The sequence below is a fragment of the Lygodium microphyllum genome, chromosome 20, assembly GCF_053477565.2.
Source record: "Lygodium microphyllum isolate KBCC chromosome 20, Lygodium_microphyllum_v1.1.10, whole genome shotgun sequence".
Lineage (NCBI taxonomy): Eukaryota > Viridiplantae > Streptophyta > Polypodiopsida > Schizaeales > Lygodiaceae > Lygodium > Lygodium microphyllum.
In genome coordinates, this window is record NC_141154.1 from 105904371 (window position 1) to 105931520 (window position 27150).

The window sequence follows — 27150 nt, forward strand, 5'->3', positions numbered from 1 at the left end:
TAGTTGAATGAATAGTGATCAAAACCATGTAAACACCAAGAGAAAAAGCTGTTCCCTCTCACCATTGGATGGTGGAAGGAAAAGCTATGGAGACCCCCTCTCGTCATCATGTCAATGTCGAAGGGGAGGGAGCACCCACTCCAATTTGTGGAAGTAGACATGAAGGACGCAATGATTGACTAGTTTGGTCAAGATATTTGCAAAATTATTTGGTGATGGTATGAACTTTAGGCGAATGTTACCAAGCTCCACTTGCGCTTGATAAAATGATAGTGCACCTTGACATGCTTCATCTTCGCACTAATGATAGGGTTGCCAACAAGTGCTATTGACTCTGGCTTTGGCAATAGATCACAATTGGGATGGTGCATGGGAATTGAACCTTTGCTAGCAAGCTCCTTAGATAGATGGCCTTGGTGGTGCCATCATAAAGCTCGATACTTAGCTTCAATAGATGAGGGAACAATTGTCTCTTGTTTACGGCTTGACCAAACAATGCTCGGAGAGAATACATAGCCACCATGAGTATACGGAGTGTCAGAGTCTCCTACCCAATCAAAATCAGTGTAATTCTACAAAATCAAACCGTTACCAAATTGTGAGCCCCAAACATAGGTAACATTGACATGTCTATCTCGTGTTTTGACGGAGGATGTAGCTCATTCTAGAGTAGCCATTTCATTGCCTTTCTCTACATTTTCTCCTCCAATTAGGTCTTTTGTGTGCATTTCTTGGGTAGTTTCTACATTTATTAGTTTGTCATTACTTGCCGGATTTTGTCCATCGCTGTTGGGATTTTTTTTGCCACATCAGCATTTGCGACTACATTTTATATAGTTGAACCAACATTAAACGTTGGTCGACACATTTTTAGGGCCTAGGGTGCAAGGCGACCAGATTTAGGGGCAGTTAGCTGTATATAGTCTCTCCTATTGACTTGGTATATCATTCTTCCATTGCAGTTTGCAGGTGCACACTTTGACTTTGGGTCTTTTCCTCCGTCTCTAGTGCTACCGTTATCATCAGCTTGATTTGGTGCCCTCATTGACACTATGAGATGCATGTAGGGACTGATCAGTCCTCTTCTTGTATTCGGCATTATTTCCTTGTTTAGTGCAGATTTCTTTTCTTCTTTCCTTGTAGAGTTGCTTTGTGTGTGTGTGTGTGTGTTCGTGTTCCTTCTTCCATTGCACACTCTCACATGGTATCATTGTTAAACGAGAGGACATCGTGGAGATTGTTGTAGATGTGACCACCCCAAGTAGAAAACATAAACATCAGCATTTGCGTTTGCGGCAAATGCAGCCTACTCTGCATTAGGCAGCCCCTTTTGGCTGGTGGCAACAACCCTTCTTCCCTAGGCAATCAGGTTTTTGGGCAGGTGACTGACTATCTTGGCCAGGTGGGGCATCTACAGAGTGCTTGTAGCTGATTTTTCCTGACTATTGCAGATTTCGGACCTTGTGGGTGTCTTGTAGGATATCAAAGATGTCTTGTAATGAGTTTTGAGGCTTTGATCATACAGATGAGAAGCATTCTCCCCACTCCTCCAAACCACGGTGAGATTATTACGAAGGGCATATGGAGGTAGCATGCAACAATGATCGTGGAAGACGGAAGTCACCTAGCCCGTGTGTATGGCATCCCTCTCCTCCCCGTTCTCTCCATGTTTCACGAAAAGGCCCATTGTGGACAAAGCTAGCTTCTTTGTACCATTAGAAGACATTTCCCCATCGGATGCTCTCGAGAAGAAATTGTAGATGCTCAGTGTTGATGACTCTCCTTCCTTGAAGGATCATAGGTTGGATAATATGAGGGATGAGCTTGCATCCCTTGGCAAGATGATATCCTCAAAGGATATGGCCATGATTCTTTTGGCTCAGTTGCCATCTTCCCAGTTTGATGTCGTTTACACCTGCCTTCTTACATCAAGGACCCATGAAAAGCTTCTATGGGAGGAGCTTGCCCCCACTTGTTTTGGAGCATGACGAGTGAGCCACAGAGGTCACCAATGGATCCACCTCCACCAAAGCTTTTGTTGTATGTTTGGGAGTGGGGAAGAAGAAGAAAGGGAAGTCAAAGGCTAAACAACGGGAGAGTTTTTTCAGGCTTTGATCCAACTCGGAGAAGCCTAAATGCTTGTACTGTGGGAAGGGGAAGAAGTACCCTCACCTTCATCTGGGAGCAAAGGATGGAGCCAAAACATCTAAGCCTTCTATCTCCACTTCAGCGGTTACCCATGAGTCCACGTTCCTTCATATTATTGAGTTGGAGGAGCCTTCTTCAATTGGTTGCCTCATCTTTTGAGAGGCCTTTGTTGGTTGATAGTGGAACTTCTAGTCATATGACTCCCCAAGGTAATTTGTTGTAGGATCTACGCCCTTTTGAAGGTTTTGTCATTGTTGGTGTATCGGTGCCTATTAGTTTTGGCACTTTGCTGTTGTTTCCCGACCGTGCATTGTGCTGCCTTTCATAGGCCTTTTATGTTTCAGACTCAGGCTTTCCATTCCTCTTAGTTCATGGCCTTACTAGGCTTGGTACTTGGGGTTTGGGTTGTCGTTACCAAGTAGGCAGTTTGTATTGAGGATCCTTTTATAGAAGCTATTATCGTGACAGGTTGGCAGGAGAGTGGGCTTTACAGGTTCCAATCACCTCCTCTTATGCAAGGTCCTCCAAAGCAGTTGTCTATTGTTGCACTTGTTCCCGCTTGTGCACCGTTTCTTCCATAGGTTCCTTCTCATCCCCCGTCCTTTCCTCTGGTGGTTCCCTTGTACCCCCCCATCCCTTTTAGAGGGGGGACACTCTCGGTGATGTGGCTGTGGATTCCTTGGCTCCTAGTGTTTCAAAGGGGGTTTCCTAGGATTGTGAGGAGCTTTTTCATTGGCAGTCTACATTGACAAAATTCATCAACATTGGGATTCCTCTTGCCACCCTTGGATTTGTTTCTTCTTTGGCCTTCTGCCACATCCAAGATTTGAGGGAGGGTGTTAGTAGTCATGATTGTCATGCCTTGTCATCTCCTAGCAGTGAGCCTTAGTCTATGTTAGATGAGGACTTTAGGAGCTCTGACATGTTTGTCACTTGTTTTGACGGAGGATGTAGCTCATTCTTCGAGCAGCCATTTCATTGCCTTTCTATACATTTTCTCCTCCAGTCAGGTTTTTTGTGTGCATTTCTTGGTTAGTTTCTGCATTTACTAGTTTGCCATCACTTGCCCTGAGATTTTTTTTTGCCACATCAATATTTACAATTGCATTTACTGGAGTCAGACTAGCATTAAATGCTGGTGGGCCCATTTTCTGGGCTCAAGGTGCAGGTTGACCATATTTAGGGGCAGTTGGCTATATATAGCCTCCCCCACTCACTTGGCAGATCATTCTTCCATTGTCGGGTTGCAGGTGCGAACTCCGACTTTGGTCTTCTCCTCTGTCTCCAATGCTACGGTCATCATCAGCCTAATATGGTGCCCTCATTGATGATGTGGGCTTTGTGTAGGGGCTAATCAGTCCTCTTCTTGTAGTTAGCATTCTTTCCTTGTTCATTGTATATTTCTTCTCTTCTTTCCTTGTAGAGTTGCCTCCCCTCTCTCTATGTTCTTGTTCCTTCTTCCGTTGTGCACTCACATGATGTGCAGTCAAAAGTCTTGGTGAAATGGATATCACGAAAATTGGAAGCCAAGTGTGTCTATTGGAAATCTCAAGCTTGTTGCAGCTTGGCGTTAGCATTCTTGCCCTTGGTGATAGTCTACTACACATGGTGTTAGTGTCATTTGCGTTTGTAGCTCATCTCCAATATACATTTGTGTTTGCAGCCTTGTGGCTTTTGGGATTTGCGTCTGCCTAAGGATTGCGCGTCGCTCCCTCAATAGTCGTCCTTCACCTTTTAGTGATTACTTTGATAGCCCACTGCTCGAAGGATTGTGTTTCTCTCCCTTCATTGTGCAGGTTCCCTGTAGGTGCTGCCACTTGATTTAGACAAGACAGGGCAGTCATCTTTAGAGCTTCGACTCCGCGGTATCAACTTTTCTTCACATAGCATGATTTGGTGCTTCATCATCTTGTTCTCCTGTGTTTTTGAGTTTCTCTTATCTCTCAGTGTTTGCTGTATACATTTTGTGTTTCTCCTTGCAAACCCTATTATCTCTCTGCATCGTCTCATATTCTAACATGGTATTGTAGCATACTTATTCTGACATGTATTAGAGCACAGAAGGTTAGAGAGCTATAGACCTTGTTCATCAGGGAAGGCAAAGATAGGTTGCGGCTTCGGCATCATCTATTGATTTCCTCCTTCATTTTCGTTGCATCACCGGAGACAGAGATTCCCTTCTCTTCCTCTCCCTCCTACCCTCTCTTTTACAAGTTGACACTCTAATGCTATGACTTCTCCATAGGCAGATGGACAGACCACTGGGCGCTCCTCTTCTGACATTTTTGGGAGTTCTTTGACATCTTCAACACCGTAGATATCTTCTTTGGCACGACTGGCGGTACTCCCTTCATCATTAGATGATTTAGAGTCAGTGATTCATGAGTTTTTATATTCCCTATCCCTCATTGAGGGGGATTCAATGCCTTCGGAGGGGGCTTCTACTTCTTGTATGGCTTCAGAGGTGGCCCTTGTATCTCTGCCCTCAAAGGGGGTATCTTCTTATCATGAAGTTCTTCACCCACCATTTACTCTTTGGGAATGGTTCTTGGAGTAGTCATTTCTTCTCTTGATACCTAGGATCTTCAGGTACCACTTAGATCGGGGCCTTGAATGTTCAACTGCGACTTGGTGACGAGGCCTTCGGATTCCTTACGGCATGGAGTTACGGAGCTAGCGGCTTCTCTCTCAAGGTGAAGTTAGGTTCTATAGTTCATTTTGTCTACTATTCCTTACTATGGTGTACCTTTCAGGTGGAAATCTTGGATCTTCGGGATCCTCTACATCTTCTCCTTACCTCTCTTGACTCCTCTTTCTTCATTTCTTTTTGGGCCTGAGAGGGGGTGTTGAGAAACCACTTCTTCCATGTATCCACCTTGGTTAGGGTTTCACACTAATAGCCCCCAAAAAGGGTTGGTGCCCTCATTCTGGGCACTTTATCAGTGGGTGCCCACTTAGTGGTGCACCACCCTAGATAGCTGAGGCCCAGAAATAGGCTGCCTCTCCATGCATTCTACACACCTCTTCAGTCATTCGCCACCACCCACGCTCTTCGCAACCCTTCTTGTGTCATTAGACACCCTTTCCTTCTCTCTCCAACCTCACCGGTTGCTCACACCCCTTTTGGAGGACATTGCAATTCGAGGTTCGTGTTTGGCTCACACCATCTTTACCTTTTTCTTTAGGTGCTTTGTTTCTCATAATCAGGTTTTGTGTTTGGAGTTTCTCATCATACTGGGCACTTTATCATCGGGCGCCTCCTTAGTGGTGCCCCACGGTAGACAACTGAGGCCTATAGATAGGCTGCCTCTCCATTCATTCTACACACCTGTTCAGTCATTCACCACCACTCATACTTTTTGCGACTCTTCTTTCGTCATTGGACACCCTTCCCTTCTCTCTCCAGCCTCACCTTGCTACTCACACCCCTTCTTGAGGACATTGCAGTTTGAGATTCGTGGGGGTTTACATCATCTTTATCTTCTTCTTTAGGTGCCCTTTTTCTCATCATCAGGTCTTGTGTTGGGAGCTTTCCTAGCTTGGTGTCAACATCTGCAACATTGGTGTCAACTTCTTCCTCATTAGGCATCACTTTGAATTTGCGTTTGGCTATTTGGAGGTTTTCTCCTGCCTGGCAAGCATCACCTCTTGCAGCTTGATGCCAGCATTCTTGCCCTTGGCGATAGTCCACTATACCTAGCATGAGTGATCCCATTTGTGTTTGCAGCTCATTTCCGTTAGACATTTGTGTTTACAGCCTTATCACTTTTGGGATCTGTGTTTGCAGCCCAAGCCTCATCTCCTGGCGTTCGAGGACTGCGCTTCGCTCCCTCAATAGCTGGTGATCATCTTTTTCCTCTTTGACGGCATTAGAGGACTGTGCTTCGCTCCCTCGACAGCTATCCTTCACCTTCTAGTGATTACTTTGATAGCCCACTGGTTGGAGGACTGTGTTTCGCTCCCTTCGTTGTGTAGATTCCCTATAGGTGCTGCTAGCTAATTTAGACAGGTTAGTGCATTCATCTTCAAAGCTTTGGATCTACTATATTAGCCTTTCTTCACATTGCATGATTCAGTGCTTCATCATTTTGTTCTCTTGTGTTTTTGAGTTTCTCTTCTCTCTCATGTTTGCCATATACACTGTGTGTTTCTCCCTGCAAACCCTATTGTCTCTCTGCATCGTTGCATATTCTGACATGGTATCACAACATACCTGTTATTGTGACAACAGGGCCCTATTGAATAGGTGGGCTAGAAGGGGTGCTAGGATATCTCTGGCATGTGATAGGTGCTCTGCTACTAGTCCATCATGGTTCCAGGCCCGACTTTTTTGGAATTTGTCAATGGTGTCAGGAACCCTTATTGTGTTGAAGAAGGTAGATGATGTGGGTCTTACCTCTAGTGGTTGGGGCAATGGGGGCTGCCCATGTACATGTTTGGGGAAGTGATGGGTGTATGGGCTCGAGGCTCTTGGAATGCTTTCCACACCTCCTTGCTGTCCTGTCCCAAGAATAGTTGGTAAAAACTGTGCTCCGATCTGGATAGAAATGCCCTCTTCTTCCGCTGCACTAAGTGGTGAAAGATCGAGCGTGTTTGGTTGTGTGCATAGATACCTCGTGCTTCGCCTTGCTAGAGACGAAGATGGGTTTCCTTGCACTCCTTGTTGTACGTCTGGATGCATGCTTATGTGGAAAGCATGTAAGAGCATCCGATCCAGGCCATCTATCCAAGCTGTTGCACTCGTGATCTCAGGGCCGCAGCTGCAGAGTTTTGTTTGCTGGTTGCAGACATGATTTCAGGGTGAGCAGGCATGCTCTCCAGGCAGTATTTGTCACCTCAGTGCAGACAGGTGATTTTAGGGCAGATGCGCATCAGATCTGCAGCATGAGGTGACTGTGCAGAGCCTGTTCGGTCTGCACAGCATGTCAGGAAATTGCAAGGGAGACTTGCAGACCTGCAAATGGGACCTGCAGGCAGTCCTGACACTGCAGGTTTAATACAGAGCATGAGCCAACAAACCCAGTCCATCACACAGCCATTAAAGGTTTGAAACAGAGCAAAACAGACCTCACTGCAGTCCAGTACTGACCCTTCAGCATTGTATAGGCAGACAGTGAGAGGATTGCAGAGGTAACAGGAGGTTTTATCAGAGTGGATGGGCATGTTAGGTGTCTGTGTGAAGCTCTTATCAGGGAGACAGCAGGTGGTTGCCTGCTGCAGACAGTATCTACCCTGCAGTACCAACAGAGTGACATAGAGAGGGCCTGAACTAAGACTATGTTGTGTTTTTTTTGGCCTTTTATGAAAGAGGTGTCATCCTCTTCTTCACTGGTAGGATTCTGGTGCTTTCGTGGATCTGTCAATGATTGCACTCCCATCTTGTAGGAGGATTGTGTGGACGAAATCTTTGTTGGCATGTGAGGATTTTACGAGGTAATGCTTAAATCAATGAAGTATTGGGATGATCTGCTGGCCAAAGTTCCTTTGTTTTTTGATAGATGCTAGGTTCATATTGTGACCTAAGGACCGTTGGCGGATTTCCAACGTTTGCTTCAGCAGCAATGCGCAATGAGTTGCCCTAGGCCCCTATGTGGATCAATGTAGACTAAGGGAAACAACTTGTGTAGATATCGGACTGATTTGATCGAGATTGGATTGATGTTTGTTCTAGAAGAAGTAAGAAGTCTGATGTGGGCATGGCAACTGCTATGCCTAGCACATTGCAAGACCCCTTGCCCACCTATGTGCGGTGCAAAGATAAGTCGTCTTCAGTACATATTGCTAACGATAGGGTTTCGTTGCCTCCTCTCTTTTGCAGTGAAGGATTTTGTTGACCATTTGAGGGACCTTCTTACTTGACTTGATTTTGATCCTCGTGGCAAAGTGATCACCCCTTGGGATTGTCGTTATCTAGGGGCCACCTCAAAGTGGGGGAATGATCCCTCCAACTCCAAACCGGAGCGTAGGGATTTAAATTCGTTTGCAACATTCGCAGATTTTCTTGATGAGGGCAGTCTTGATGTTTTGGCGAAAAAAGTGCGATTGAGGCAAAATCTAGCCTTGATATTCATCTCTTTTGTCATGACAAATGAGGCCTACCACTTCGAATGTGTGTGGCATTTGCTCGCGTAGTAAGAACCATGGCATGTGGCGTATTTTGCATGATAATCAATGGGATATATTGTGTGCTGTTGAGCATAAAAGTCATGGTGACAGATAAAATTGTGGATTTCCATGGGTTATGTTTGTTCTAGGCAGGGGATTCAATATGACACTATTTCAGCATGCTCATGGTTGTGCACGTGAAATTTCAGCCAGTTCTTGTAAAGAATAATGTGCATGTCTGCTTTTTGTTTGTTGAAATTTCGTTTGAAGGGGAGGTACTATGGCTGGTTGGACGCTATGCACCGAATGATCCATTGTCTAGATATGATTTGTGGGATTGCCTAAAAGCTTGTCTATCACTTGGCAAAGTGGGACTGCTGATGGGAGATTTTAATGTGTGTTTATCATTCGCGGTCTACCTCTGAGTAGTCAATGATGGATGCACTTGAGAGTCGTTCATGGCATGATTTTGAATTGGCTTTTTTAAAGCAGGACCTGGGGTCTTGGCTTCGCCATCGGACTTGAGCTTTACTTTTCAATCATCACAGGATACCGCCACATGGTCTAGATTGGATCGTATGTATGCTATGCAAGATGATGCCTTCTTCTTATCAGAGATCTTGGACATGCGCGTTGTTTGATAATTTTCCTTTGCAATTTAACATGCTTGCAAATCCTATTGCTCCTTTTGTACAATTTCTAGGGTGACTCTTTGTATTTCAATTCATCTTACGTGTACCATTGAGTTTCTAATGATTATTTGACACAACTAGTTGATAGATTTTTCTTTACTTGATTTCCTTGTGGGGGTAGTGACTCTTTTGAGCAACTGATCTATAATGTGCAAAGGGTTTCCCGGCATTATGGCATTTATCATACCTCTATTTGCAAGCAATGTCAGCAGGCTGTTGAAGAAATGTTGGCTTTGGTTCACTCTTTGCTACTCGATTCCCCACATGATTTGTTTTTTCTTGCGTTGGTTGCAAGGTTGGCCAATCTTATTCGACAATTCTAGTTGAGATCATATCAGCAAGGAAAATTGAAAACTTTGATAGAGAATTTGTAGGATGCTTCATGTCAGTCTCATAAATTCTTTGGAGGATAGCTAGATTTGCAGTCCATTGTGCGTATGTGCATAGATTACTTTCTAGAAGTTCTTGGCTCTTTGTCTCCTTCTATTGATAAGATCATCCATGCCCATTTGGGTTTCTATGCCTTGGTCAAGGACTAGGTGTCGCGAGACATTCATGATGCTTTGGACAATGATATTCATGAAGAAGAGATTATGGATGTTTTGTTGCATTTGCCCAATGATAAAACTCCGGGATGTGATGGTTTGACTAATGAATTCTTTGAAGCTTATGTTTCTACTCTAGCAAAACCCTTGATAGCCATGTGCCAACAGGGTTGGGAGCTTGGAATCATGCGTGCATCATGGACGGTAGGAGCTATTTAGCTGATTTTGAAAGTGCCCTTGCCCTTAATGTTGAAACATTGGCGATCAATTTCTTTGGTGGGGTCTATGTACAAAATTTGTGATGGCTAATCACCTCCATAAGCATCTCCTTGGCATTGTGCACCTTAATCAATATGGATTTATCAAGGGTAGAAATATCCTACATAATGTGTTGAATGTTTAGATGGGCATTGATTATGCTATGCACTCTAAGGAGGAATTGTACTCTGATTGCTTAGATTGGTCTTTTGTGGTAGAACTTATGCATGTTATGGGTTTTGGTCTGTGGCGTCTTGCTTGATATACATTGTCAATACCAATGCTGCTTCATGGGACATGTTGAATGGTGGGTCATTGAGCCATTCACTCTTGCACACTCAGTTAGACGGGGTTGCCATTTGAGCCCCTTCTTCTTTGCCTTAGAGGCCCATCCAGTACTCTCCATAGTCTTAAAGTGGAGCAGTCCATCTTGGTTACCCACACTCACTTATTTCTTACCGCTTTTGCCTTGGATAGCTTCCACCTTGAAGGATCTTACTAGATACATTTGTTCTTTGCTATGGAAAAAAGACTCCTTGCATGTAGGTATCTCTTGGATCTCTCGGAGCCATGTCTGCACTCCTAAATCCATGGGTGGTGGAGCTATTCTTAATATGCAAACTCACATGGTTGCCATTTGTTGGTCTCTCTTTCGTGCTATGTCTATTGATTGGCACCCCAAGGTCTTTATTGCTTATTTCTTTTAGGAAGATTGGGATGTGGTGCATGGTATGAGTATTCAGGGCTCTTGGTCACATGTTCTTAACGCTAATGCCCCTTTTTCATTAGATTCCTCTTTCATGGTCACTCGATTGGTATGCCTATGAAAGTTGGTCCTTTAAAAGGTGTAGTGGCATCTTGCAGAGGATCATCTGGCCACTAATTCTTTTCAGATGGAATTGTTGGTTGTCTCAGATCTACTCTTGTGGGATGCGAAACAAGAGGACTGTCCTAAATTTATTCGTATAGCACGATTAGGTTGATCTTCTATTCTTGATGCCACTCTAGTAAGTTGAAGTGGATTGATGTCTTTCTATACTAATAGGCGGCTTTTTCAGATATCTCAATGATATTTGGATTTGTGGAATCAGATTTTGATGACATTGCAGTCGAGGGAGCCTTTCCTTGCCCTTGATTTTGATCATGCATAGCAGGATTGGGACCTTGCAGGACAACTCCATCTTGAAAAGGCTTCAGCAAACCAAGTGTATCACCTTATGATTAAGGACCACCATTGGCTGACTACTTGTTAGAATTTGCCAATTCTATGGGCAGTGCCTAATGTTTTAGTCCTTAGTTCTTTTTTAGTTCTTAGTGTGAACACAACTAAAGTTATAAGTTGTGTGACCACTCTTATAGAGTTAGAGTTAGAGTCCATTAACTCTAGTTGAGTTAGAGCTAGGTCTATCTTAGACCTATCTTGTACTTTTCATTCTCATTCTTTCAGTTTAGCAAGTACACTCTACTCTTTTGCTTCAGCACACTCTCATTGTCTCTCTTTTCCCTCCTTTATAGCTAGCTGTTATTTTCCAACATTTGGTATCAGAGCAAGTTCTATGCGCGGATTTAGTTCAACCGTTGTTAGCTGGTGCCGCCTTGCCTAAGGTCCTATTGCTGTCAGACAGCTCTCCGCCCGAGGAAGAGAAGGTCGAGCTGCTGCTGTTTTCAGCATGTGTACAACCCTACATGCAGTCCTATGCGCAGTTCTGTATGTAGCCCGAGGAGCTGCTGCTATTTTCAGCTCTGCCCCTTATTTTTTTCACCTATGCCTGCCATATTCTGAGCCCTATCTGCGATTTTTTTCAAACCCTAAAAAGTGCAAAATCCCTAGTTTTCAGATTTGGGGTCTTTTCGAAAGTCTGCAATTTCCCATCCATTTTGGCCATCTCTTTCCAAATCTCAGCTCGTGCTGACCAAAATTTGGGGCTTTTGTCAAATTTTGCTCCTTGAGTTCAAATTGATTACCAATTCGAAGAAATTTCACAATTTCTTTGACATTTCTGCAAAAGCTTTTGGGGCTTTTGCCTGATTCGCAGTCCCACATGTGAATCTTCATTGGAAACGTTGACATTGCACAATTTCATCGACATTTGTGCAAGAAATTTGGAGCTTTTTGTCCTAGAGGCTTCGACATGCATCAGAGGTAGATTCTAGCTGCTGTTCACTATTGGCATGCACCCCAAGGTGACATTATTACAGAAATTCAAGCTGTAAGGTACAAATTTCTTCAATATCTTTGAAATTTTGAGAAGAAATTTGGGGCTTTTGCTTGACACGCATTCCAAGGCAGCAAACAAGTGATACAACAGAATTTAATTGCTATTTTAGTCAGATTGAGCTAAAATTTTTGATAAGAATCGGCATTAAGTTGCTGTAATTTGTACGTTTGAGGGCTCGCATTACGAGATAGGTGTGATACAACAGTGCATTGCTGTTATTTCTTGGCTGAGTGTTGATTTGGGTCAAATTGGGCATCTAACGAGGCCAGAATATTTGATCTCTGTAGAGAGTTGGCTAATGTGAACATGGATGAAGGTGATAGCATGACAGATCACCTTACTCACATACAAGATTTGTGCGATTAGTTGCTTAATGTGGATGAAATCATTCAAGATGCGAAATTGGTAAAACATCATACTGAACTCTCTTCTAGAGTTGTATCTTGGTTTCCACACCTCTTTGATGTTGTCTTTGAGGGGGGGGGGGGGGAGGCAGCAGCCCCTTACATTTGTGGAGTTGGAAGGCCTCTTGTTGCAAGAGGAATAGACTCAAAAGAATGTTGCATTGCGTTCAGGAGATGTGGCTATGCATTCCAAGTTCAAAGGCAAAGTAAAAGACAAGAAAAATGCAAAAAATTAGCAAAAGGGTGATGTTGGACAACCATCAAATAAGGTTGTTCAAGACATAGAAAAGTCTGAGAAGAAGGGGAAATATCATTGTAAGAAGCACAACAAACATGGTATTTTGACAGTGGAGCTTCAAAGCACATTACTTCTAGGAAGTGTTTGTTTTCCTCCTTGCGTTCAGCCCCTGTTGGGAAGTGTGTTACATGTGCAAACAACAGCGGGTATAATGTTTGTGGCACTGGGATAGTCACTATTATTGTTGCAGATGGTTTTGACTTCTTGCTTCTAGATGTCTTGTTTGTGCCTAGCATTACAAAGAACTTGTTGTATATCTTTGCTTTTAACAAGCATGGCTTTCAAGGCATCGTTCAAGATGACAAATGTATTGTCAGAGAGAGGGAGACGGATTATGCACTTAGGTTGTCTGGGACCTTGTATAAGGGTTTATTTTTGTTGGATACCTATGGTGCATAGTCTCGTGATGCTATGGCAATCACTACTCTATCGCCCGCTATGTAGAATGTGGAGCTATGGCATGCTCGCGATGGATATATGAGTTTTGGGAGTTTGGTGACCCTTTAGAGGTGTCATATGGTAGATGCATTGCTTGCAGTGGAGACTTCACCTTGTCATGCATGCGATGGATGTATTTTGGGCAAGATGCACAGATTTTCTTTCAAAAAGGATGGTGCAGTGCATACTATTTGGAAATTGCAGCTTATTCACTCTGATGTCTTTGGTCCCATGAGAACATATGCACGTGGAGGATATTTTTACTTTGTTACATTTATTGATGACTACTCTTGGTATACATGGGTGTATGGGCTGAAAGCAAAATCTGATGTGTTTATGCATTCAAACATCTTGTTGTAAAGCTTGAGGTTGAAACTGGCTTGAAAGTGCAGACACTTTGTACGGATTGAGGGGGGGAGTACATGTCTCGTGCTTTTGAGACATATTTGCTTGATCATGGTATTACGCATCAAGTGATTGTTAAAATGACTCCTCAGTAGATTGGTGTTACTGAATGGAAGAATCACACTCTTATGGAGATGACTTGTTGTGTACTCAAAAGCAAGGGGCTGCCTCATAAATTTTGGTCAGAAGGCCTTCAATGTGCAAATTATGTGTTAAATCGTGCACCCACTAAGACACTAAAGACATCACTCCGTTTAAAGGTTGGCATGGCAAGAAACCCAAGGTTAACTACTTTCGGGTGTTCGGTTGCGTAGCCTATGTACATGTTCCGAAAGAGCTTCGTGGGAAGCTTGATGACAAGGCTATAAAATGCATATTTACTGGCTACAGATTGGAAAGCAAGGGCTATTGCTTGTATGACCCACGCACAAAGAAAGTTTTTGTTAGTAGGAATGTCATATGTTGCTGAAAATGCTCCTTTAGCTCAACGTACTAGAAGGGCTGCTAGACATGCAACACATGATGTAGGGGGAACCCATTCGGTTGATTTTATGAAAGTAGATGATTGTGATGAGTATGTATTTATGAGCTATCTGTTGTATGATGATGAGTCTACTTCCTTGGATGAAGCTCAACAAGGTGTATATTGGATGTATGCCATGCAGAATGAGTTAGACTCTATTGCCACTAACTCTATATGGGATCTTGTGGATTTACCACTTGGCAAGAAGGCCATTGGCACAAAATGGGCTTTTTAACTCAAAAGCAAGGTTGATAGTACCATTGATAGGTACAAAGCATGGTTGGTAGCAAAAGACTATGCACAAAAAAAGGGCATAGATTATGAAGAGACTTTTGCTCCTATATCTCATATGAGTATGATGAGATGTGTAATTGCTATGGCTGCAAATTATGGTTGGAAGGTACATCAGTTGGACATTAAGACAACATTCTTGAATGGGGATTTGCATGAGGATGTTTATGCGTCACAACCTCCAGGGTTTGTGGTTAAGGGAAAAGAGCACATGGTATGGAAGCTAACCAAAGCTCTTTATGGTCTCAAATAGGCTCCTCATGCATGGTACTCTAAAATTGATGCATATCTGGCTAGCAAATGTTCAAAATCAGTTCAACTGCTCCCACTCAATACATTAAGAATGAAGGGGGAGACTTGCTGATTATCATTCTTTATGTAGATGACATGCTGCTCACTAGATATTGTGAAGCAAAAATTGTAGATTTCAAGGCTAAATTAAAACATGCATTTGCTATGTCAGATATGGGCTGTCTATACTAATATTTGGGGATTCAGTTCATCCAAAATCAGCATGGTATCATCATGTCACAGTCCTAGTATGTGGATAAGCTGTTACATATGTTTAACATACACTATTGCAAACCTATGTGCACTCCTATGGAGCGAGGCTTAAAGTCTATGCATGATGGAGAAGAGATGTCTGATGTTGCAATTTACAGCCATGCCTTATTTATCTTTGCAACATACGTATGCAGTATCTCACGTGAGCAGGTTTATGCATAGCCCACAGACTATACATTGGCAAGATGTTAAGGGGATCTTTAGATACTTGCAAGGTACTTAGTCACATGCATTATTACTTCCCAAGGGGAGAGACTTGCAAGTATAGGCTTATAGTGATCCAGATTGGGCTGGTGATGCAGACACTAGGCTGTCTACTAGTGGACATTGTTTCTTTCTGAGCCGTTCATACATTTCATGGCTAAGCAAGTAGTCTACAGTGGCTACCTCGTCCTATGAGTATAGGGAAGCCTTCACAACAACAGTGGGATATGTATGGTTGCATAGATTGTTGGCTGATCTATATTTACCATTGGAGGGTCCTACACCCATTCTTTTTGACAGTTAGAGTGCTATTGCAGTGGCATGAAATCCTTTGTTTCATGCTCGCACGAAACATATTGAGGTGCATTACCATTATGTCAGAGAGAGATGCTATGCAAGAGAGATCAGCTTGATATATGTTCCTACGTAGGAAAATGTTGCAGACATTTTTACCAAGGCAGTGCCTCGTGAGAAGTTTTAGGCTTTTCGCTAGTCCTTAAACTTGCTACCCTTTGGTGATTGATCATTCTTGTACTTACCACATTGGCATTGCAAGGGGGTGTTAGAATTTGCCAATTCTATGGGTAGTACCCAATTTTTTAGTCTTTAGGTTTTTTTTTCAGTTCTTAGTATAAACACAACTAAAGTTATAAGTTGTGTCACTATTCTCGAGTCAGTTAACTCTAGTTGAGTTAGAGCTAGGTCTATCTTAGACCTATCTTGTACCTTTCATTCTCATTTTTTCAGTTCGGCAAGTACACTCTACTCTTTTGCTTTAGCACACTCTCATTGTCTCTCTTTTCTCTCCTCCATAGCTGGTTATCATTTTCCAACACTACTAAGGCTAATATTGTTTGGGGCTCACATAAATCTCAGGATTGGTGGAAAATGATTGCCATGGAATGCTGGTTCAATAAGACTCCTTATAAATATAGAGCTTGTGAAGATATGTTGAGGTTTGCATAGAGAAAACACAAAAGGTATGAACATGTTGAAACACAATAACTTAGATAGTAACACAATAAAGGCAAACCCTAAATGCAAAACACAAAAACACAAATATAAACAAAGAAAGAGAACTCTGAAGTGAATGAATCAATGTTGTAAATGAATGAGAGAATGTATAGAATGCTCAAGGTTAGAGTTGTTCAACAACCAGTGGCTCTCTTGGGAGTGGGCTAAGGGAGGTGTCGATGTGCATCATCCACTAGAGACGGATCCAAAGTGCAGTAACCACTAGACACAAAAGGATTGAAGCCTACAACATGATAAAAGGCTACTATGAAAGTATCACAACATATGCATATGAAATCACTAAGTGTGAACTCGCTAAGGAAAGAAAAGGTGGCACAATGAATGTGCCATAACCAAGGATGGACTATGTGGGTATAGTCCAACAATAGAATCAGTGGTGTATTCTCATGTTGCTCACCTGACACACCAATGACTAGTTGATGAAGAAAAGTGATGTACACAAAAACGGCTTGCTATAGATGCAAATGCAAATCAGGCCGATACTGGAAATGGAAGGGTAGGGCAACAAGCTGAAAACTAGAACACAACATACTTTTGGATTGGAACTGGTAAACACAACAATGCAAACTTCTTGAGGATGATGGTAGCATGGCAACAGTGGAAAGCTGGGCAATAGTTGTAGACCACGTAGTAGTAGCCGCTAGGGGTTGGACAGCTAGTGGAAGAGGGCTCATGGCTGAAACATGCAAGACAAGGATGGATTGAATGGTGAGTAGCTTGTCTATTTATAGATACAGAAGGATCCTCCCAAATTAGGGTCTTGTTATGGGACAGAGAGATTCTCCAGGACCATGCACTGTTTAATGAGACTTTAATTTACATGTTTTAGGGTTGTTTTAAAGAGTTAATCAGTTTGTAATGCATTTTTAGTTCAACAAAGTCTTCCTTTGGCATGTGATGGTGGGGTCGTTTGCCCTTGTCTCAACGCTTTCAAAACACTGAATTTCCAATGGCAATTGCTTTTTTTGTCTCACCAATACGGAATCCTCTCACCATCGATTTCTTTCATCCCCTCTAGCTTGGAAAATGTGGACCCTTTTATTTGATATTGGAGGGCTATGATTGACATGTCACTGCGTCCTTTTGAATGGGTCTTTGCCAGGCCTAAATACCCCACTCCGGCACTATTGCATTTGAAGATTCTATTTCCTTTTCTCTGATTTTGGGGCTGTTGGCACAATTGGATCACTCAGAATGCTTTTACTTTTATTCTGCTTTTGGTATTTAGAGACATCTTGCAAGATTGAAGGGTCTCCTACATTGGCAGCTGGATCTTATTCAGCACATTGGTCTTCTTTCCATAGAGGATGTGATTCCTTGGCATATGGCATATCCTGTTACTTCTTTGCCGTGACTTTTTTTCTCTTTTAGTCATGTGACTTTTGTACTCTTTTAGCCATTTGATATAATATAATTACTCATTATGACGAGAGAGAGAGAGAGAGAGAGAGAGAGAGAGGCAGCTTAGTTTAATGGTTTTTGTTGGTGTGATCCTCCTCAAAGAAGTGGTGATGCATATCATGTGAACCACCTTAGTTGTGCCTCCTTCGTGATTCCATTTTCTTGTGATTGTAGCTCTATGTTTTTGTAGCCTTTTGGCTTCCTATGTCCATCTTCTATCTTTGAGTCTGCTTGGTTGGCCAAACTTCTTCCTGAGAGAGAGAGAGAGAGAGAGAGAGAGAGAGAGAGAGAGAGGCCTCATTCTATGTATCAACGTGCGAAATGGATGTGAGGAGTGCGCCACCGTCGCCGACGTCATAGTTCGGATCGCTCCGGCGGGCGCAGCCATGCTGATGTGCGTTCTCTTCACCAATCCGGCCGGCAATATTCTACTGGAACGGATGGCGATGGCGATGGCGAACCTGTCCGCGACCTGACTGCGACAGCGGTTTCTCTGCTTCTCCGGCTCGTCCAGGGCAGCCCGTCGTTTCCTGCAGGTGCGAGAGCGAGAGAGAGAGAGAGAGAGAGTGCGAGAGCGAGCGCACGTGTGCCTGCGTCGGTCGCCCTTGGCACCGCCCTGCGCGCCGCCCTGACCTGTTGCCTGTCGCTACCCCCTGCGCGCCCTTCGTCGCCCCCTGCCCTGTCGCCCTTCCTCACCCCCTGCGTGACGTCTTTGCCCTGCCTGCGTGCTGCGCCGCCCTGCCCTGTGATTTCTTCGCCGTCCTGCCCTGCGTGGCAGCCTGGCCCCTTCCCCCAGGGCAGCGCAGGCTTGACTGGGCCCTACGTGAGGCTGGGGACCTGCAATCCGACCCTGCGCAGCTCGCCCTCTGCCAAGACGAGTGCGAAGACAGCAGTATGGCTGGCCTGGATATGGATTTTCTTGACCGGACGGTGGCAGCCCTTGGCCCTAATTCCGATGCAGAGGAGCCGGAAGATATGGTGCCATGCACGGAGGAGTTGCCGCGGAGTTCTGAACTGCCGCCTGCCGGCAAACGCTCCAAGCATACTTCTGATGAGCCAATGAGTCCTCCAGAACGCTCCTATGCGCAAGTGGCCTCTGATCCTGTGGATTCGCAGGAAATTGACTGGGAGCATTTGCTGGACTTCGCCAATACTCTGCTCGGCGATTATGTCCAGCATAATACTGAATCTTTTTCTGTTGTGGGAACGGATGATGTGCTGGAAGCCACGGTGGACCCCAAATCAGTCTTGCGATCCTTCTCGGTGTTTTATGACCGTGCAGTTATACTTTTCTTCACTGGCAGGATCCCAGTGCTTTCGCATATCCCCCAGTGGTTGCACCATCTATTGCAAGGGGAGTCTGTTGAGGAGATCTTCCTTGGATCTCGCGGCTTTTATGAGGTGCTGCTGAATCGGAAACGCATCGAGCTGAGCTCCTGTCCAAGTTGCCACTATTCTTTGATCGCCGCTTGGTCCATGTTGTGCCATGGCGCCCCATGGCCGACTTCCAGCGTCTGCTTCAACGCGAATGCCCAGTGTGGGTGGAGGTGGAAAATTGTCCGGCGGTTTATTGGCCCATGTTGAAGGATGCGATGGCGGTTGTGGGAACAGTGCTGGTTCCCCCAAGCCTCAGGGCGATGGACCGCAACCGTTTATGCATGCTATGGGACACGACCAGGAAAAGGCCCGCGTGGCTTCGCCTCAATTGTTCGGGCATGCATCCTTTGTATTTTCGCTTACAATGGGGCAACTTTGCGGGACACTGCTTTTCATGTGGTAAATTGGGGCATTTCATGGCGGAATGCCCTGAAAGGCAATCGTCTTTGGAGGATGCGCAGGTTGTGCTGCCCAAGGATGACATGGTGCTTGATGCCACGCCCCAGGAAGCCCTTCAGTCTCCTCATGTCATGGATAAAGGCAAACAACAGGTCCTGAGTGTGGATTCCCGTCGCACTGACTGGATTGAGGCACGTCCCAAAAAAGGTAAAAAGTTGGATGCAGGCCTGGCGGATCCTGGGCCTACTGCTTCCCAGGATTCCGTGTGCACGTATACGCGCCGGAAAGAAATGGCCACTTCACAGCAGGCTGCGTGTCCTACGGCCCCGTATGCCCCCCGTAATCAGTCTCCAAGGAGAGCCTATACCGACGGCCCCAAAGGCCCACCTGCCAAGCTGGCGTTTGATGCCAAAGGTAATGTTATTACACCCTGGGATCGGCGTTATCCCCGCCCCTCTCCCAAGGCAGTGGATTTCCCTTCTACCTCTAAAGCAGGTCGCCAGAATTCTTTTGCAGTATTGGCTGATTTTCTGGATGAGGGTGTCCTGGCTGCTCTCGCGGAAAAGGTGAAATCGAGGCAACAGGCGCCTCGTTCCTGACTTCCTTCTGTGAGGATACATGAAGATAGCCACGTGGAATGTGCGAGGCATTTGCTCTCGCCATAAGCAACATGCCATGTGGACCGTCTTGCATGAGAACCAGTGGGATGTATTGTGTGCAGTTGAGCACAAAAGTCACGGTGAAGCAGGAAAAGTGATGGATTGTCATGGATTCCGTCTGTTTTATGCAGGGACCCATGCTACGCACTATTCGGGCGTGCTGATGATTGTCCATGAGAACTATCAGCCTGTCCTTGTTAAAAATGATGTGCAGGGCCGCTTTCTGGTGATCGAAGTCTTATTTGAAGGAGAGATTTTATGGCTGTTAGGCCTCTATGCTCCGAATGATCCCGCATCCCGACGGGATCTTTGGTCCACTTTGCAGGGCTCCATGTCACTCGGCCGAAGGGGGTTTTTGATGGGAGATTTCAATATGTGTGTTGACTCTTCTCAGTCCACTTCAAGGCATTCGGTAATGGATACGCCGGAAAGCCGGGTGTGGAGTTCCTTTGCTTTGCACGTACTCAAGCAAGATCTTTGGTCGTGGCTTCACCCTTCTTTTTCAGGGTTTACTTTTCATTCCGCACAATATGCAACTACCTGGTCGCGACTGGACAGAATGTATATCATGCAGGGGGATGATTTTCTTCCCGAGATGCTGGAAATGAAGGTCTTGCAGCAATATGCGTTGTCGGACCATTTCCCCCTCCAACTTGAGATGCGGGCACAATCTATTGCACCTTTTGTGCAATTGTTGGATAGGCTCCCTTTACGTTTCAACTCCTCTTATTTGAAGCATTCAATTTTCCAGCGCTATATGCAGCAGTTGATTGAGAGGTTCTTATTGGACTTCGCCTCTGAGGGCTTGCCTTCATTTGCACGGCTGCTCTCTAATGTGCAGCGGGTTGCTCGACAGTATGGGATCCATCATGCCTCGCTTTGCCGCCGACGTCGACATGCAGCAGAAGACTTACTGGCTTTGGTCCGTTCCTTGCTTCGGGATTCTCCAGATGATGATTTTCTGCTGTCACTGGAGAGGCGGTTGGCCCATCTTATTCAAGTGTTTCAGTTGAAATCTTATCAACAGGCCAAGCTGCACAACTTGACTGACACATTGCAAGATAGTGCCTGCCAGTCTCATAAGTTCTTTCGCGCCTTGCATACGTCTCCGGCTCGCGAAAATATGACCAGACTCCAGGATTCGGAAGGTCGCATGGTCACTGATCCGCAGACCATTGTCACTATGTGCAGAAGCTATTTTATGGAACTTCTTGGTTCTTCTTCCTCGCCTTCTAGCCAGGTTACGCATGCCCGCTCGGTCTTCTATCATCTGGTCCGCCAGTAGGTTCCAGTTGATATGCAAGCCACTTTGGAGGCGGATATTTGCGAGGAAGAGGTTATGGATGTTTTGTTGCACCTGTCGAAGGATAAAAGTCCTGGCTGGGATGGTCTCACTAATGAATTCTTTCAGACCTCGGCCACGCAGTTGGTGCAGCCATTGGTGGTCATGTTTCAGCAGGTTTGGAAAACAGGGGTCATGCCCTCCTCATGGAAAGAAGGCCTTATCAAACTAATTCCAAAGGTCCCTTCGCCGTCCAAGCTGCAACACTGGCGACCAATCTCTTTGATGGGCTCCATGTATAAAATCTACTCCAAAGTGCTGGCGAATCGGCTTCACAAGCACCTTCCAGCTATTGTGCATCCTCTCCAATATGGTTTCATTAAGGGCCGCAACATTCTGCATAATATCTTAAATGTGCAAATGGCTATTGACTATGCGCGGCACTCCGGTCAGGAAGTGGTATTGATTCAATTGGACTTGGAAAAGGCGTTTGATTATGTGGACTGGTCTTTCATTGCAGATCTCATGTCTGCTATGGGCTTTGGTACCCGGATGTCCCGATTGATCTACACTATTAGTGCTGCGGCTTCCTCCAGAGTTATGCTTAATGGTGGGGTTACAGAGCCATTTGTCCTTGCACGCTTGGTCAGACAGGGTTGTCCTTTGAGCCCTCTCTTCTTTGCCCTGGCGACTCACCCGGTCCTTTCAATGTTATCCTCCATGGCAGCCTCTGCTCAGCTGGCCGGGCTGTCTCTTCCGTTGGGTCAGCACTTCGTTAGCCAATCTTTGGCTGATGACACCTTTATGATTTTGCAGGCGGACAGGGACAACATTCGAAGGGCATTAGATGTTTGGACACTCTTTGGTCAGGCCTCTGGGCTTCGCATCAATGCCTTTAAGTCAGCCATTCTCAGTTGTACGGAGCCTGATTTACAGTCCCTAGGCTGGCAAGGCCAGGTGGTTTCCCGTGGCTCCATTGTCAGGCATCTTGGATACCCATTGGGGGTGGATGTACGGCCAAAAGACCTGCTGGAGTGGATTTCACAAAAACTGGCGGCGAAGTTTATGTATTGGAAGTCGCAAGCGTGGCCGTTCCATGTCCGCCTCAAAGTGGCCCAGACAATCATGCTACCAATGCTAACGTATTTCCTGCCTTTGTTGCCATGGACGCCTACTACTTTGAAGGCTCTCACTCATCCCATCCGTTTCATGCTATGGAAGAAGGATTCACTGCAGGCAGGCATTTCGTGGATTTCATGGTCACATGCATGTACCCCTAAGCGCATGGGTGGTGGAGCTATTTTGGATGCACACACTCATATGTTAGCTCTCCGTTGGTCCCTTTTTCGTGCCATGTGTGTGGATCATCACCCGTGGACCATCATAGCCCGTTATTTTCTTGAGGACAGCGGGCTCCGCCATGGTAACACACGGCTTCGGGCCTCCTGGTGGCATGTCCTTAATGCTGACTCTCGTTTTTCCAGTCCCTCTTCCTCTTTGTTACTGCACTTGGTCGGCTCTTGGAAAGTGGTGCTCCAAAAGGCCTGTTGGCACCCAGTAGGGGACCGCTTGTAGACTAACTCCTTTCAGCTGGAATTGTTGGCAGTATCGAGACTCCTTTCATGGGAAGATAAACATCAGCTCAGACCAAGATTTGATCGCATGGCCCGTTTAGGTGTGACGTCGGTTGCGGATGCTACCCTTGCCACTCGCAATGTCCTCGTATCGTTTCGGACTGCTAGGCGACTCTTCAAGATCTCGCGTGGATACCGTGATTTATGGGAAAAGCTTTCGTCGGAGCTTCAGGGTAGGCAACCCTTTCCTGCCCTGGCTGTGGATCGCCCTTGGTAGGACTGGGACCTTGCAGGCCGACTGAGTCTGGAAAAGGCCTCTACTAATCAGGTGTATCATCTTCTCATTCAAGATCACCAATGGCTGGGTGAGAAAGCTAATACTGTTTGGGGACTGCGGAAATCGCTGTCATGGTGGCAGAAAACGCTGATGGAGGGCTGGCTAAATAAGACACCTTTCAAATGCAAGGTCTTTCTTTGGCGGGTGATGATTGGTGGTCTTCCTCTGGCCTCGGCCCTTGCCAAGCGTCGCATCTCGAATGGCAATTGTTTCTTCTGTACCACACCGGCGGAATCGGCCCGACATCGTTTTCTCTCTTGCCCGCTCGCCAAGAATATCTGGTCACTCTTGTCGCACATTTGGCGCGTGGTGGTGGGGTCCTCGCTAACTCCTTTCGACTGGGTTTTTGTGCGCCCGAAGCATCCCACACCGCCACAGTTGCATGTGAAGATCTTATTTCACTTTTTCAGATATTGGGGAAGCTGGCACATTTGGACCACGCGCAATGCTTTTCTCTTTGATTCGGCCTCTAATGTACCGCGACATATTGCCAGGCTTAAAGGGCTCTTGCATTGGCAGCTAGATCTCATCCGACACTCCGACTTGCTCCCTCGGGAGGATTTGCATCCGTGGCATATGGCAATTGCCTTTGGGTTGTTGCCATGATTGGTGTAACCTTTTTAGTGCATTACTACGGGGATTCCCCACACGTTGGCCTAGGGCCCTCGTGTCTCTTGTAATCAGAAAAAAGAGAGAGAGAAAGAGAGAGAGAACCTCTTCACATGATGGCTTTGTGTCATCATGTATCTTGTAATCAAGTAATCTTGTATTTTTTTCGTAATTAATACAATTACCTTTTACGAAAAAAAAAAAGAGTGTGTGTGTGCACGCGCGCGCGTGCGTGCGCGTTTCACGTAATTAATTCAAATGTCTTCACGAAAAAAGAAGAAGTATGTGCATGCACATGCTTGCATTAAAATGTCATCAGTAATATGAGTGGATGTGAAAGTATACAATCTCTAAGGTACTTAAGTACCACTTCCAAGATGGTGATGGCATGGGAAACAAAACCTCACCAACACAAATGTGCCCGTGTGTAAGAGACCCCAAAGCTCTTCTTGCTGGGAAAATCTCCAAGGGGATGAAAATCCCATAGTTGATTCCGATTTCCAAAGAGAGTAAATTAAGTTGGAGTGATAAAGGTCAGCCCAATGTATGGAAGGCCAACAAAAGATGCCCAAAACAGTCACAAGGTACACTGCTGCATATGGTAAGTGGGACACAGGATTTTGTAGAGAGAGGGACATGGTATTTATCATGGGACATATACACATTATATTACAGGAGAATTTACCAGTTAAATTCCTGGTTCTCCTTTATTCAAACAGTGTCTGGGTTGAGGCATCTTGGGGTTCCAATATGATGGCTTCGAACCTGGCAGTATTGCATCAATGTGTTTGTTACTGTTGAATGGATGGATGATTTCAATTTGTCTGTAAATTGTTAGGTATGGTATTACAAGGGTTCTTGAAGAGGGACAGTTGATTGAAAAGGGTGCAGCAAACGTATCTATCATTCATGGGAGTCTTAGTGAAGCACGAGCCAAGGCAGGTGAGGCTGTACAAACAAGGCAAAACAGGTTTAACTTAAGAATAGACCATGTGGTTTTATGGTTTATCACATGTAATGCAGGCAATAAGCTCAAGAGGACAAAATGTGGAAGTTGGTTCCGAATATTTTGCGGGTGCACTGTCTATGGTCTTACACCCTTGCAATCCACATGTGCCAACCTTTCGGTCAGACATACGATATTTTGAGGTGAGTTTCGTTGTTTCTCAACACCTGTCCTTTCTCCTGGGGGAGCAGATCGAAAGTGTGAGGCGAGTTTTCTTGTTTCTCAACACCTTTCCTTTCTACTGGCGGGAATAGATTGAATCACTGATCGGGCTGTTGAAATAATTTGCAATAGTACCTTCTGCGCTTGCAGGTGGGGCATAGGGGATGGTTTGGAGGTGGTGCTGACTTAACACCATGTTGTAAACTTCAAACAGCCTGTTCCTTTTTATGAATTGATGTTTCACTTTAGTTCCTTTTTATGCTTTGACGTACGTTAAGTTTGTTACTTTTGCAGATTTAAATGAAGAGGATGCAGAGTGTTTCCATCGGTGTCTGAAAGAGATCTGTGACCAATTCGATTCAACCTTGTACTCCCAATCAAAAGCTGCATGCGATTCCTATTTTTTCCTTCCTGCAAGGAAAGAACATCGAGGCATCGGAGGGATTTTTTTTGATGATTTGGAGTCATTCAAATCACCTACTGATTTGGAATCCACACAAGGTGAAAGGAACCTGGCTTCTTTTGGTTGCAGCAAAACTCAAGTTTTTGAGTTTGTCAGCAAGCTAGCCAAAGGTTTTCTTCCAAGTTATCTTCCCATTGCTCAAAAGAACAGGGCCATGTCCTATGGTGATAGAGAGAGGCAGTGGCAGCTGCTTCGTCGTGGACGATACCTTGAGTTCAATTTGTTGTATGATCGTGGCGTTAAGTTTGGCCTTGATGGTGGGCGAATTGAATCTATTATGGTTTCAGGTAGACTCTCACTGGGCAATCAAGTTATTTCAACTTGCTGGCGTATGCATGCTTTGCAGTGTCTGAAACTCCAAGGAAATCCATGAAAATCTCTGCCCTGTCCTGCATGTCAACATTGCAGTTGCGGACGGCCGTTCATTCCATACTGCTTGCTTTTGAGGATTGTCTACTAAAGTTTATCGTTTTAGTGAGGTCAACTGGTGCTGATGGATGAAGGCTATTATCACATTGGTTAGATGTTTAACTTCAACGGGAGATACATTCCAGACAATCTAGATTTCTTGCTTTGCAAATGTGAGCTTGTGTATAGACTAAACTAGGCAAACCCACCTCAGTTTCCCAGCACCAGTGCATACTGTTTTGTAGTCACAGTGATTAGGAACGCAACAGATACATGCTCATGAGTGTAAGTTTGTTTTGTGAACCAAGTGCGTCTGACAAACAGTACTCATCTTCCTTTTTTGGGCAGCTCCACCTTTGAATGCTTGGAGGTACAATGTGGTCCCTGAAAGTGGGTCCCCGGAGGCGAAGATGCTGGAAGTACTCCGGAGTCCTCGTCCATGGGCTTAGGCCATACGCAAATCACATTCTCTGGATAATGGGCAGAGAATTGTTTACCTTTTGGGGACCTAATTGCAGGATGAGTCTACAGTCAATCGCTAAACGGAACATGCTTTGTCTTGAATTGTTGGGAGGTCTTGTTTTATGGCCATTTGAGTGCAAATACCATGAAATGAAATCTGTGTAATGGGAGCATGACTTAAACGAGATAGGTTTATTCAAGTCCTCTTCTCTGGTCAAATTTACGAAAACACTTAATCGGAAGTTAACCTATATTTCCAAAGGCGTCACAAATGGCACCTCAATCGTTCATATGATTGGCAACCCTCAAAGGATCCTTGGGATAAGGTGGTTGTAATTTATCTCACATAAAAGTGTACTTTTCATTTTATATTTTAGTATTTGATTGTTTCACTGCACCATACCTTGATTGCAGCATTGAGGGAAAGGTCAGTGGGACTAAGATGGATATTGAAGGTAAAGGTACAGTGGAGCTTATGCCATGATTAGAATGACAATTGTGAGAACGATATTTTAATGCATCCAATACATGGAGTTTGAAACAGCCATTATGATTAGCTTTGAGGACTTTCTAGGGACTAAGACAATGTTGTTAGAGCTTTGCCAATAAACTTTTCAAAGCTTGAACACATAGTAGGATCATGTTACCTTCTTTAAACTCTTTTGAAGTAACCCAACTTGGTAAGCTTTTTGTTGTGCTCAAGTAGCTTCCATGCATTGTAGAGCCATTTGTGGAGTCTTATCCAAACATGCAAAGTGTACTAAGCAAGATTGAAGGATTTTTCATGTCCTAATTGCTCTTTTATGGCTACTATAGGAAAGGAAACTCTAATTTAATGGGAAACACAGCTTTTGTACCATAGACTAACTCAAAAGGGATATG

The 27150-nt window shown here is 44.8% G+C and overlaps 1 protein-coding gene across 5 annotated transcripts in view; it reads left to right on the forward strand.

Annotated features, from left to right (window-relative positions):
- Positions 1–26785, forward strand: part of LOC148019218 (uncharacterized) — a 32256-nt gene extending 5471 nt beyond the window's left edge. Inside the window, exons 3-7 of one of the 5 annotated variants that reach the window (XM_087660773.1) lie at positions 24606–24705; positions 24791–24916; positions 25068–25131; positions 25230–25685; positions 26155–26781. In XM_087660773.1, the coding sequence (XP_087516899.1) occupies positions 24606–24705; positions 24791–24916; positions 25068–25131; positions 25230–25685; positions 26155–26255 (847 nt within the window). In that variant the 3' untranslated portion in view covers positions 26256–26781. Of the gene's footprint in view, positions 1–24605; positions 24706–24790; positions 24917–25067; positions 25135–25229; positions 25686–26154 lie in introns of all 5 variants that reach the window. The other 4 variants (XM_087660772.1, XM_087660776.1, XM_087660775.1 and 1 more) reach the window with 4 other exon arrangements.
- Positions 26786–27150: the final 365 nt, after the last annotated feature.